Source organism: Polyodon spathula, unplaced genomic scaffold (genome assembly GCF_017654505.1).
Source record: "Polyodon spathula isolate WHYD16114869_AA unplaced genomic scaffold, ASM1765450v1 scaffolds_1433, whole genome shotgun sequence".
In the NCBI taxonomy this organism is placed as follows: Eukaryota; Metazoa; Chordata; class Actinopteri; order Acipenseriformes; family Polyodontidae; genus Polyodon; species Polyodon spathula.
In genome coordinates this window covers 62,217-75,000 of record NW_024472913.1, presented here as the reverse complement: position 1 = coordinate 75,000, position 12,784 = coordinate 62,217, and the positions used below count along the sequence as shown (strand labels likewise).

The 12,784-nt window shown below is 40.7% G+C and overlaps 2 protein-coding genes across 4 annotated transcripts; both read right to left on the bottom strand.

The window, feature by feature from the left end:
- Nucleotides 1-392: 392 nt before the first annotated feature.
- Nucleotides 393-4,768, bottom strand: spout1 (SPOUT domain containing methyltransferase 1). Of its 2 annotated transcripts, XM_041242860.1 has the most exons (12): nucleotides 4,660-4,768; nucleotides 4,428-4,467; nucleotides 3,782-3,913; nucleotides 3,467-3,626; nucleotides 3,037-3,126; nucleotides 2,531-2,580; nucleotides 2,106-2,236; nucleotides 1,485-1,557; nucleotides 1,276-1,374; nucleotides 1,079-1,181; nucleotides 796-943; nucleotides 393-530 (listed from the first exon to the last, which is right to left on the bottom strand). In XM_041242860.1, exons 1-12 carry the CDS (start codon nucleotides 4,702-4,704, stop codon nucleotides 474-476), a joined length of 1,128 nt encoding a protein of 375 aa, XP_041098794.1. In that variant the 5' UTR covers nucleotides 4,705-4,768; the 3' UTR covers nucleotides 393-473. The 2 variants fall into 2 exon arrangements, with proteins under 2 accessions (XP_041098794.1, XP_041098795.1); XM_041242861.1 differs by lacking the exon at nucleotides 3,037-3,126.
- A 477-nt stretch (nucleotides 4,769-5,245) lies between these two features.
- Nucleotides 5,246-12,446, bottom strand: kyat1 (kynurenine aminotransferase 1). Of its 2 annotated transcripts, none has more exons than XM_041242858.1 (14): nucleotides 12,318-12,446; nucleotides 11,073-11,197; nucleotides 10,423-10,481; nucleotides 10,170-10,320; nucleotides 9,577-9,726; nucleotides 9,331-9,420; nucleotides 9,086-9,211; nucleotides 8,520-8,640; nucleotides 7,919-7,995; nucleotides 7,362-7,451; nucleotides 7,091-7,277; nucleotides 6,835-6,914; nucleotides 6,649-6,735; nucleotides 5,246-5,940 (listed from the first exon to the last, which is right to left on the bottom strand). In XM_041242858.1, exons 3-14 carry the CDS (start codon nucleotides 10,473-10,475, stop codon nucleotides 5,881-5,883), a joined length of 1,272 nt encoding a protein of 423 aa, XP_041098792.1. In that variant the 5' UTR covers nucleotides 10,476-10,481; nucleotides 11,073-11,197; nucleotides 12,318-12,446; the 3' UTR covers nucleotides 5,246-5,880. The 2 variants fall into 2 exon arrangements, with proteins under 2 accessions (XP_041098792.1, XP_041098793.1); XM_041242859.1 differs by having other exon boundaries at nucleotides 11,115-11,197.
- Between the last annotated feature and the right edge of the window lie 338 nt (nucleotides 12,447-12,784).

Sequence of the window (12,784 nt, the reverse complement as noted above, 5' to 3'; positions counted from 1 at the left end):
TGTAAAGTAGCAAATCTGTGACAGGTCTTCGAATGTCAATCACAGTGAAACACACTGTTAAAAGCAGTCAACAGCAGTTCATACACAGTACCACTTACGGGTAGAGAAGACATGTTACACAAATACACTACCATTTCAAACAGACCCAGAGAAAAGGGGACTCTCTGCAAACTTCATTGTGAGGTATATGAGGAATTGCGCTGTAGTGACACTACAGCACTGAAACCCAACTTCAAAAGTCTGTAATTTTTTATTTTTTATTTTTGTTTTAGAATAATCATATTCAAATACCTGCGCCTGACCTCACTATTCTGGAACACAGTTATATTGGGGGGGGGGGGGGGGGGGGGGATCTGTCATTTTAGCTTTTCAGCTGCAAGTTTCTACAAAAAGTAGGTTCACAGACAGAGTTTAACTGCCTTAGAAAAATCTGAATATTCAAGAAAGAAAACATTATCTTACGAAGTAGATTTTCAAACAGCTGTTTCGATTTTCTGTCTCAATGCAGACAGCGTGATGAGAATGGCTTCCTAAAAAACAGGGAAGAACCAGGATTTAACTGAAGGAATGCAAGGCGTCTGTATACTAATGAAGTCGCAATGTTCAGTATTTCAAACAGCACAGATGTATTGGTGTTTACTGATCTAAACACTACCAGCTGGGGGATTTAATGACAGCTGAATTATACAACAAACACAATGAAATAAGGTTTATACATTTTGAAGATCGGCCTCAGTTTTACTATCATTAAAATACACACTGCCCTCTGCTAAATCCTGTAGACTCAAGTAATACCTCTGTGCGTATCGTCCTGCTGCCCTGGTTTGGGCAGGTGTTCAGGTAATGGTCAAACAGCATGCTGGGGTCAGTCACGTCCAGGTTCTGGTCAGTGTCCAGACTGGCCTCTAAACCCTGCAGTCCCCCGAACACAATCAGGGCATGCCTGCAAGGAAACCGCGCAGCTTTTCAATGCACACAGAACGGTTAACCCAATCAGAGACTGAATGTTTGTAAGGAGAAGCACAGCGAAAAGCATCTTCGTGCTTGTTTAATGAGAAACCAGGAATCTCAAGCTCACTTGAAAGGAGACAGGGTTACACTGTCCACGCGACTGCCTCTTTCAGACGTGCCAATTGTCAAGTCGTAACCTTCCTTGAAAGAGCATTCGGTGAACACTTTACCTGTGTGCAGAAAAACCATGACAGGTACATTTCTTAACACAGAAGTGGAAAGCAGATGTGACAAGCAGACAGATTTAGGAGCAACAACACTTACTGAGGCAAGAGGCCAAGCGGACGCTGTAGCCCCAGTAGTGACCAGACTCTGTCCTCGGGACATGAGGCGCCACTACCCTACCCTTCTGGACTCTGCTTTCTGAAAAACACACAGAATGAGACGATAGCTAAACGCAAGGGAAGAAAGCAGGTAACTGTATGCTAGAGGCATTCTGTCTGCTCAGAAGCAGCTCTGCAAAGGGACGATACCTGGATTCTGGCTCTTGTCTAGTCGCACTGTGACTCGAAGACCAGCCTGAAGCTGTCTGTCTATCTGCACCTCCTGAGGGAAAAATAAATACATACAGATTAACTAACTACAGTACTAAAAATCACCACATGAAACAGGTACTTAATTTTTTTTTATTTTTTTTTACAGGACTTTCAATGTTTTACTCCTGTGCGAATCGGCCATGTCAGAGTCATGTTGGAGCTAATCCAGCATTTCAGGGGTATTCACCTCAAAGCAACACACCAGCCTTTAAAATAAACCGTACTATAATATTAAAATTGGTATGACCTGCCCTGAGATTCTACAGTTCAGTGAAAACGCAACGATTGGGTGTAGCCAAATTATGCACAAAAGCGCCTTTTCTGGCCACATCATCACACTGCATTTTAAATATAGCGACTTTCCTTGATGAAAACTAATCCACGCCTGGGAGGTCACTAGACGTCCTCTGCTTTGAAACTCTGAGGACCCCTGATTTTTAGTCCCGAGCAAATCAGGCTTAAAATTATCTAATTGCTTTTTTTTTTTTTTTTTTTTTTTTTTTTTTTTTTTAAATGCCCCCTCCCATCATTTGATTCCTCCTCTCCTTGTGAACGTACCTTCCTCATTCCACAGTTAACGAAGGACCCTTTCCCTGGTTTACAAGGTCTGTCTAACACCACTCCTTCCCGGAATTCAGACTCCTCATCCATCCGCATGTGATGAGGGCTGTCCAGGGGGTTTAATAAACCTGCAACACACCATTAAACAGCTTAGAGGAGGAACAACCAAGGGGTAATGACTCCAATCTTTCTTTCTGGGGGTCTCTTTCCTCTTATTTCCCAAGTAGAACACAAAAACATTCTTCTATTCCCAAGTAATACGACCCCATCTGATTGCTCCTATTTTTTTTTTTAAATGAGTGAATTCCATGTCAGTGTTAAAAAACTATTCTCAAACATGCAGGAGTGAGTAATGGATTATTCAATAGTTAGCTGTAGCAACTCCTTGTGCGGAACATGAATGAATGGCAGATATAACTTACCAGCAAACTGTAGATCTTGATGCTTTGGAAAAAAGGACTTCCGCAGATATCTGCCAATAATAAAAACATAAGTTGGGATTGTTAAAAAAAATTAATAAAAAAAAATTAAACATGGTACTACGCCTGGTTAAAGAAATCTCTGTTTGCAAGCCATACTTTCAACCCAAGAATAAGACATAGAACAGCTATTCCTTTAACCTAAAGCAGTACCAGATATCATGTTTTGGAATGAAAATACATGTGCGCTGTTACATTTGAGACGTATCTTGCTGATCGAAGTACAAGACAGACATGAAATTATTTTCTTCGCTACAATTACTTTCAGCATGCAGACGTGTGCACTTTCTAACTGTAATGGATACGTCAAAACCTGCAGTTTTACAGCATTTGGGTATTCACATTTTAACACTGTTGATTCTGCCCGTGAGGCACATACCATATTTGTTTAACACCACCACCTAATATTCTTACCATATCCAAAACTGCAGGGAAAATGTGCAACTTACTGTGGGCACTCCAGATACTGGAGAATGCGAGCAAGCTGCACACAGGCTTGTCCTTTCTTCCCAATCCCTTTGAACTCTCCTACCACACTCCTAGAAGAAAACAGGGTCACTTAACCTTCAGCCATCCATTTGCCCGTTTAGTCCTGCATTCAACCGAATCCTACAAGTGTAACCCCCCCTGCACAAGGAACATCTGTTTCAAATACAGCACAGTGGTCCCCATACATCTTCAATCATCTGGACCTGTGCATGAGGAACCACCAGTTTCAAAAGCAGCACAGTGGACATTGTTATTAACATCAAACAAAGCAGTACGTGGGCGACTGCTTATTTAATGCCAGTTCAACCAAAATGCAGTTTAAACATACAAGCAATTTAAATAGCGTATGAAGCACAGTCAGATCGATGATCCCGGTCAGTACGTGCTTACTTGGTGTCATCCCCTTGCTCATCGAACACCACGACTTCGTCCACACAGAAGACAGCACATGCACGGGCTATCTGTCCAGCAAGGTAGGTCCTCAGCTCAGGGGACTGGGCATTGTCCAGCACTGACCCCGGCAATGCTATACTGACTGTGTACGGACGGCCTGCGATCAGATCACAGAAAATAAGAACTTATTAGAAAGATGCAAAATTGCACAGTGTTTTTTTTTTTTTTTAATACAATGTCATCACAGCAGAGAGCTCCTTAACATCCTGTTCTCCTGCTGCTGATGAGCAGTGTAATGAGGTGCAGCATTACCTCTCCTCTTTATCTCCTCCTCTTGTAACTGTTTTTTTCTCTCCTCCTCTTCCTCTTCTTTCTGCTTCCGCTTCTGCTTCTCCAGAGTCTTTAAAAATGTTGCTTCTTTTAGTTTTTTTGTTTTCTCTTTTCCTGCAAACCAAATTTACAAAGGCTTTAAACGCAATCACACTTGGCACTGCTGGAGGAGAAACGCTAGAACAAGCAAAGATTTTGAAACCAATTTTAATCATAGCACTTACAGTATTATATACCATTTCAGCTCACTGTGTCAATTTGACATCAGGTCTGGAAATAAGAGTCCTAGCATAGCAGTTTCAGCCATTCCAGGTTTTAATGCAAGCTTCATTTGCCACAGTGTATAGGTAACAAGCACAGGTGTGTCTTATTAAACTCATAGTAAAACCAGGAATGGATCGAACTGCTATGCAATGGGGGGCTTATTTCCATCCCTGGACTTACAGTTAAGTAAAGACTGAAAGAATTTACATCAGGTTTGAATGGAACAGCTCATTTTGAATATTAATGTTTTAAAAGGTATTCCCACTTAGGGCTCTTAACGTTACCGCCTATCTAAAGTTCTTATATCTAGTTTTGAAACATACAATACAAAAACAAAACAAAAATCGAATTACAAAGAACTCACTTTCTGCTTTCCATTTTTTCCAATCAACCTTCTCTGGGCCCTGAAAAGAAATAAAACATACGACATTATGATGAATGTCGTTTTGCTTCGCTTGTCAGGAGCTTTCTTTGAAAACGACTGCAATTTTGAGTTAGTACATTAATTTACGTTATTTCCATTCACGTCCTGTTATAAGGCTTCGTAACCCGTAATGTGAAGTGGTTTGTGTACGCTGGTATTTGTAAATAACTACCTTTTCTGCCAATTTCTGCTTCTTCAGCAGCGGACTTTCATCCATCTTTAAACAGAATGCAAGAACCGCAAATAACCATGCTGCTTCCACTTCCGGTATGTGTACTTCCTGTGTAAGTGTCAGGTTTGAAAGCAGGGTTGATTGGACAGTAGAGGCGAGGGGCAAGGAAACGCTAGTCTCAATTTAGAGCTGCACAACAAACAAATAAAGAGTGTGTTTTATTCTGAAGTACATTGAATTATTATTTGAAAAAAAATTATTCTGGAAAAAAAAAAAATCACAACTTGCAAGAAAAAACTCACAGGAAAGGGATTTACTTGAGGACACCAGTGTGTTGCAAACAGTCTTATCTTACACAAGCACAGTGTTTTCATAGTATCAGAAGATGACAATACAGTATGTCACTATGCAGATACAGGCTGTGTAAAGTATAAATGTAAGTGTAAGCCACAGTGTGAATCAAATGTGTTTAAATAACCATTCAGAGTTTCAGACACAAAACAATACCCCTCCTTTAGTATTGTATTACTAGCCATTCCCATATCAATAACACAGCCATTTTTATAAACAAAATGTATACAGCATGTAGGATACTTCATTGTCGCTTTATTATTTTTTTTGCATATTACAATTTTGGTGCAGGTTTCATTAAAACGGTTAAAACTTGGGAAGAAAATAGTGCCAGTACACAAATCACTCAATTGATAGTACATAACCAAACACTGGCACTGGAAATCTTGGATGGCATACAGACAAAAAAAAAATTACGTAAATGTCATAATCTTCAGGCAACCAGCACCCACTCTCATTAAACTTCACCTCTTAGCATCTGCTAAAGCAATTACAGATGGCAGGTGGAAGGGGTTGGCTTGCTCTCTACCACATGCATTAAAGCTCTCTTTATGAGTCACATAAAAGGTACTTCTTGTGCAAAACAGAATCAGTAGAATTGAATAGAGTGCATACAAATGTGGATTTTAAAGAGGTGGAAGTACTTAGTAGAATGAGAAATTGCTGTGGATGCAGAAGGGTTGACAGTGTGCAGGGTGACGCAGTGTGTTAGGGGTCTGGCTCTTTTTCACTAAACCCTATCCATGTTCTACAAAATGTACATCATGGGCTGTATTATGATTGAAAACAAATGCTTGTGCACCCCAACAATGCACTGTACAGTACAGTGATAAATCTTTTTTCAGATTTCTCCTTTTAAAGATGTGGCGCTCATTTCTGTGGACTCCATTCTTTCAAGATTTTCTCAGCTGCGTTTAGTGTGGCGTCCTCCTGAGGAGTTCAAGAACAGATAGTTTTAAAAGCCGAGCTTCAAAAAGGAGAACAACGCTTTTCTTGATACTTTGATTTAAAAATGACTTTAAAATTTGAGTAACCCTATTGTTCAGGTACCTGGTCTTGAAACGGTGCCCCACACAGTTTTAATAATGTTCTTATTTAAAAAGGTTGAAAGCCTCAGCAATTTTCCAAACATTTTGATTCTTGCTTGTTATAGCTTACCTCAGAATTTTAAGCGTTTACAGTAAATGGGCAAGGTTAAAAAAAAAGGGGTACTATCTACATTTGCATGCCCCATTTCTCTTTGTAGCGTGACCGAACAGAGACCTCCCCCCCCCAAAAAAAAACTGAGTGCAAAAGCTTTTGTCATTTAAAATCATTGAAAAAAACGCCATCAGCACTCACTGCAGTTTAACACATTCATTTTATTTTTGTATGGAATACTGAGGTGCAACTAAACTGGTCAAAAACAACACAACAGCAACATTGCAGAAATTTTGCATTTCCTTCAATGATTTTTTTAATTTTCTATTATACTTTACTGTAACACGCACAATAAGATAACTTCGGACCCCGATGGCAAGGTGCTGCTGTGGAGAATCAGCATTTATAAATAAAGAACAAACTGAATGCCCACAGGACACAAGAGGACCTTGAGAGCAGATGTGTGAGTGAGCTTGCAACCTTTCAAAGACATCCTACCTTAACAAAACAGAACCGGACGTAGTTTTCAAAGTCCTTCTTGTGCTCAGCACTGTAAAAGGCAGACACTGGGATTGTAGCCAGACCCTATCAGACATCAGAAGGAAGAGTTAAGCATGGAATCGACAAAAACAGAAGGATAACAAAGGACCAAAATAACGGTACCTCCTTTGAGTGTGCACTCACCTTATTCTTCATCATCCACTTTACAAATCTGTAATCATAGGGTTCTTGATCGGCATCGCTAGAGTCTTGGAGGTCTGCCTCTGGAAAACAACAGCAGCTTTTAAAAGGGAAGCTCCATTTGCAGTCAAGCAAACAAGACAGCGGTAAGCCTGGTTTCCACTGGATTTCCACTCCCTTATCTCTTACTAGCATTGGCAGCATTCTCACTGAATTCCCGTTTCACAACATACAGATAGACAGGGTTAAGAAGACTGACTGAGTGCGGAGATATCTGCGATCAGAAAGTACCCGCCCTCGGGCACAATGGGCTTCATCCCCACAGCGAGCAGGCTCTGCACCAGGCGGCTGCGTTTCTGCTGGAGTTGCCGCGGGAACTGTAGGAAATAACTCTCGGGCTTCCCAAAATAATCCAACTCTCTCTGGAAACCATGGGCCACAGCCTCCTGGGACAGACACAGAAACAAAAGCTTTACCATCCCCGGACTAGTTAGAAGAAAACCTGTGAACATCCCTCGAGTCATCCTTACCTGGGCTGCTGTTGCACAATGATACACACAATTCTGGTGTACTGTTTTTGCATGCTTTAGAAGATGATCAGGGCCCATTGCCCAGCCAACCTGAAACACAAGTGGAAAATTCTTATATGAACAGTGGGTATAATGGATCAATCAACTAGCATGGTCAACTCCCAGGGAATCCACTAGGGTTGCATTAAACAAATGCAATGCCCCAGTGCTGTCAAATGCTCAGAAAAAATCCAGCTGTGTCTCATCCTGGAAGGGTACAGGATGAGATCAACCTATAAGTCAGTGGTTCTCACCGTTACAATTATATACCTTCAGTTGAGTGTTCACACTGTTATTTTGTACTTTGCAGACTTCTCAACACTCACAAAAGAATGAACAACACAGGGCTAGCGATGACAAAACCATTGAAATGGGTTGAAAGGCTAGTGCCGGTCAATTGTTAGCTCACTTTTGCTCTTGTATTTCAGAAGTATTGAAGCTCACCAGTTTATGGTGTTATTGTTTACCTTGTATTCAAACGGTTGTTGGGTTTTAAGTTCATTTTTAGTTTCTCTCACCTTCCATCCTGTGGCGCTGAAGGTCTTCCCTGCGCTTCCGATTGTGATCGTGTGCTCCCACATCCCAGGCAGGGTGGCTAGGCAGAGAGACAGCCCGCTGAATAGCAATGCCATTTATACAGTGTCCATATCCCTTGGACTTGATTAGCAGCAGCAACAAACCTGACTTACCATGCCAACACATCCCAAGCTGCTTCACCAAAAAAAACCCCACAAAGATTCAAATATGTAGCCTCCTGCATAACTCAATCACCTTTCACTCATAAGAAAAAATTTGCTGCTAAAACAAAACTTTGTATTAAATCCTTGCTATCCCTGGGCTGCAAAAAGCCAGTGCAAAACGTTTAAAAGAACATCACTCTGATTTGATCACCCTATAACCCGTCTGGATGAGAATATTGTACAGAACAAGGAATCCCCCTGGACTGCATTAACCGCTCACAGGGGTAATCCTTGCATTAAAGCAATCCAGCGTGAATCGTTGATACTGCAGTTTTTCAAGGTGCAGTACAGGTTGATCAAACCAAACCGGTAAAGCAGGTACAAAGAGAACGCTGAAATGTCTGCGTTTCCTCCAGGTGATAAGGGCGCTGGTTCTCACCTATTTTAACATGCTCTGCACCGTCGTAAACAAGCCACTCGTACACCTCGTCGCTGATGCAGAGAGCTCCGTGTTTCACACACAGGTCTGCAATCACCTGCAGCTCCTCTCGCTTATACACCTGGAGCAGACAGAGAAGAGAACCCAGGCAGCAGGGAGAGTCCATGCTAGTGAGGAGGACAGTCAGTGACGGGGATAGCCCAGTTAAAAGAAATACAGTGCAATAAGCACCGTGACACAAACAGATGAGCTGCTTCGACACAAGATAAAGTAATGCAAGATGCAATACATCGTGAGGTCACAGTATGATATGCATCATGATATACATTGATGAGCTACTATCACGTAAAAGAAATGAGAAATGAGACTGCTTTTGTTCAAATTTAAATTGGATGTTTTTTGTTTTTTTTTCTAAATTCATAATTGTTTCACATATTTCTTAATACAGGAAACTACAAAATGTTTTTTTTTTCAGATGATTTTACTTAACAGTACTAAAGTATACACAGTATCTGTCGTGTTACTTCGATCGTTATATCGTGCATTACCAGGAGATGTTTCATTACCTTTCCCAGTGGGTTGTTTGGTGTATTCAGAACAATGGCTTTTGTGCTTTTGGTGAATTTGCTAGCCAGCTCTTCAGGATCCAAGAGCCAGTCACTGCTGGACAGTGCGCCCCCCTGCGCTGCTTTCTGATACAAAACAAGGTTTGTGATGGGGATTATTGAACACCAGGGTGAATTAACAATAATACAACCTACAGCAGAAACACAAACTGCCTTCTGAAATGTTCTGGCTACACCGTACTTACTGCTGGTCTCAGTGGCACGTACACAGCACGGCCCCCAGCCATTTTCACCATCGGCTCATAACAATCGAAAAATGGCTCTATAAGTATCACCTGCATTGGACAGAAGGAGATGCATTAGGTATCCATGGTACAAACTACCTGGATCATTTTTGTTTCTGTTCATCTTGGTTTATATCATTATTTATCATGCTTGCTGGTCCTTTTTTAAGCACTTTCATAAAGTGAATTTCTTCCAGCCATGCTCACCTCGTCTCCTTCATCCACCAGTGCCTGAAACGTGCAGAACAGAGCCTGGTAGGCCCCCACTGTGACCAATATATTTCCTAGAGGGTCAATCTGCCTTCCCATGATCTTTCCAAAGAATCGAGACAGAATCTTCACCAGAGCAGGGTGGCCCTGTGGAGACAAGGACACTGTCAACCAGAGAATTAAAAAAAAAAAAAAAAAAACACGTCCTATAATTAGCATTCAGTCCCCAACTTCACTGTTGATCTACATTTTTTTCATTCTTTATTTTTTCCTTTGATTCAGTATACAAATTTGATGGAAGTACTTCCCAATCACTTCCTGTGCTCAAGGTAATAGTTTCCTATGTGCAACATGGAACACGAGTGCAAGGCTTGGGACAGTTCCTATTATCTGAGTGAATTTATAGCATCGGCAAGCATATACAGCAAGTACATGAAAAGATTTATAATCTGAGAAACACTGGACATAATAAAATGTAGAAGAGCACAACAGTACAATCCATAGCAAACTATTAGCAAGGCACAGCTTTTCAATAGAGAATTGCACTCCTGTACCCTGAACACTTAGTGAAGCCACTGGACTGTGCTTACAAAAGCCCGGGTGTACTGATGCAGAGTGAAGTCTTCTCCCCCAGTCGCTTGTATGAAGGCTTTCTTCACAAAGTCTGGAGGTGAGAAATCTGGAAACCCCTGGCCGAGGTTTACAGCCTTGCAATCAGCAGCTAGCTGGGTAAACTCCAACCTGCAAGGGATGAGAGAATCCAAGAACTGTCATCAACACGCATCGTGGGCTGTTTCACAGAAGTAACGCGTGCATCCACAACATAGCCACAAGGAGGATTACCAAATATTTTTTTCCACTCCTTCAATACGGCGAGCATGCAGCTGACGTGACATTCTCCTCTGAAAAAGAAACAGAGAGGGCATGCTTGGTTTGTGACTGTCTAGAAGCAAACATGGTTATGAATTGAATATACAGGGCTGGAGACAGAACCTTTAATCAGTAAGTGCGTTGTAAAGTCTATGCAGTGTTCAGTTGTATTACACAGTACAGCTAGGGCTAAATGTTTTGCATCACCAATAATAATAATAATAATAATAATAATAATAATAATAATAATAATATATTCATTTTTATATAGCGCCTTTCATAGTGGACCACCATGACAAAGCGCTTTACAGAGGTAGGCTGTGAACTGTGCATTATATGCAGAGTCACTAACAATAGAACATTGATTTAACCAACTTTTGCAATATCATTTTAAAGTTTCTTTCATTACATGATCTTAAATAAAAGTTATGTTCATATAGTTTTTTTCAATGTTTTTAATTATGTCTCAATCCCAAATTTCTAGATGATGCAAAAATGTAATATATCTATTTACTAGCCTGTGCTGAAATGCAGGTTCTAAAACAATGTGCGCCTCGCTGATATTAGCAAATTACATGGACTAAACAAAAAGGTTGATGAAGGATAATATCTTCTTCTCATACCTGGTTTAGGTAAAAGTGGTTTGAAAATGCCTTGCTCTTTACTCAGTTTCCAGTCAGTAGCTGTACAGGTCTTCTGAGCATTCCAGTCAGGGCACAGGGAATCTTTACACTGCAACTGCATACAACTACAAGAAAATATAACGTGGAGTTACAAACCAAATAGTTTTTATGATTTTTTTAAATTATTTTTTAATTAAGAATAAAGCAAATAAAAAGTTACCTCCCTGAAAAAAAAATTGCCTGCAAGCCCTTGCTTTTGCACGACTATACATCTTTTTGCTTTACCAGGTAATACCTGTTAAAAACGATTAGGGAGGTAATAAAGTCAAATGATAATTTGCCTATGTGACTAGAGCCAGTGCAGTTTCCAACAGCAGAAGTATGATGCCAGTGAAAAAGACTGACGGCTGGCACTGCCAGTATCTTAACAACAGCTCCCAAGAAAGAAATATTAGTATTTTACTGGCCTTATATTTTAAAGAGAAACAGGTAACTACATTAAGAATTTGTTTTGTGCAGTAACCGATAGCAACGAAATCAGATCACTCTAGTGGTAATTTGCACAGCAGTGGTACAAACTAAACACCTTTTTCGGGTTAACCCAATACTGGGCACTACTGGAATTCCCAACAGGGCATGCCTTTACAAGGGTTGTGTGTGTCAAGCCGGCTGCACAGGTGTGGTGCTGTACTGTGGTACGCGTAAAACGAGGTTGCCCGGGCAATGGCAAATGATTTTAGCTCAGAAAAAGAAATGCACATCTGAAAGAGACACGATGTAGCTTGGCCATCTTGGGGTAATGCACATTTTGACTCGCACACTCAAAAACAGAACATTCTGCCACACGTTTGCTTGCTAACTGTCACTATCAAACTATGTTACTTTTATTTCTACACTAACTCTGCTATTATTATTTCAACAACGACGCTCACCGCCCTGAACTATAGTTTCTTGTTTATTTGTTTATAATGATTAAAGCTTAACATGCAAACATTTGGCAGATGAACAACACACTGGGTTATCTAAAATGGTATTTAACATATTATCTATCTAACAGATGTTAGATAACGTATACGATTGTGTGGGTGAACTACAAAGTGTCTTGTCCGTAGTGATTGTGCAGTAATCAATCACATCACTGACAGCGTACCATATTTTACAACCTTAAAAAAACCAAACAAAGCGAACTTAAACCCCCCGTGACTATAAAAACACTCTAATTGCACAACCGCCTGCTGCACTGACCTGCTTGTTGTCGAACAATGGAGAATGTTCGTGGCTTTTATATCAAATGAAATGCACTAAGTAACCGATCGAGTAACTTTACCACTTAGAGACTATTTGTGCCTCTGTGCTCTGGTCAGCTGTTACACACTTCCTGAGGGGGCGGTGCTCAATTTATTTATTTTCATGTGATGTCATCACAGTACGGCGCTGCCGTACTGGCGGTCAAAAAGCGCTCTCGTTAAACTTTGGAATTTGCAATGGCAGCTGAGTGATGTGCTGTTGGGTGCACCAGCAGAAGACAGAATAGTGTGCGGGGCATAATGGATTTCAGCTATTAGCAGGGCAGCAAAAATAGATCCACGTAAGCCAAAGTCGAAGACGACAGACTGGACTACTTACTGAGCAATACAATGTTAGTATCAGTAATATATTGGTAGTTCTGGTCTTTATTATTATTATTATTATTATTTGTAATGTGCTTAATT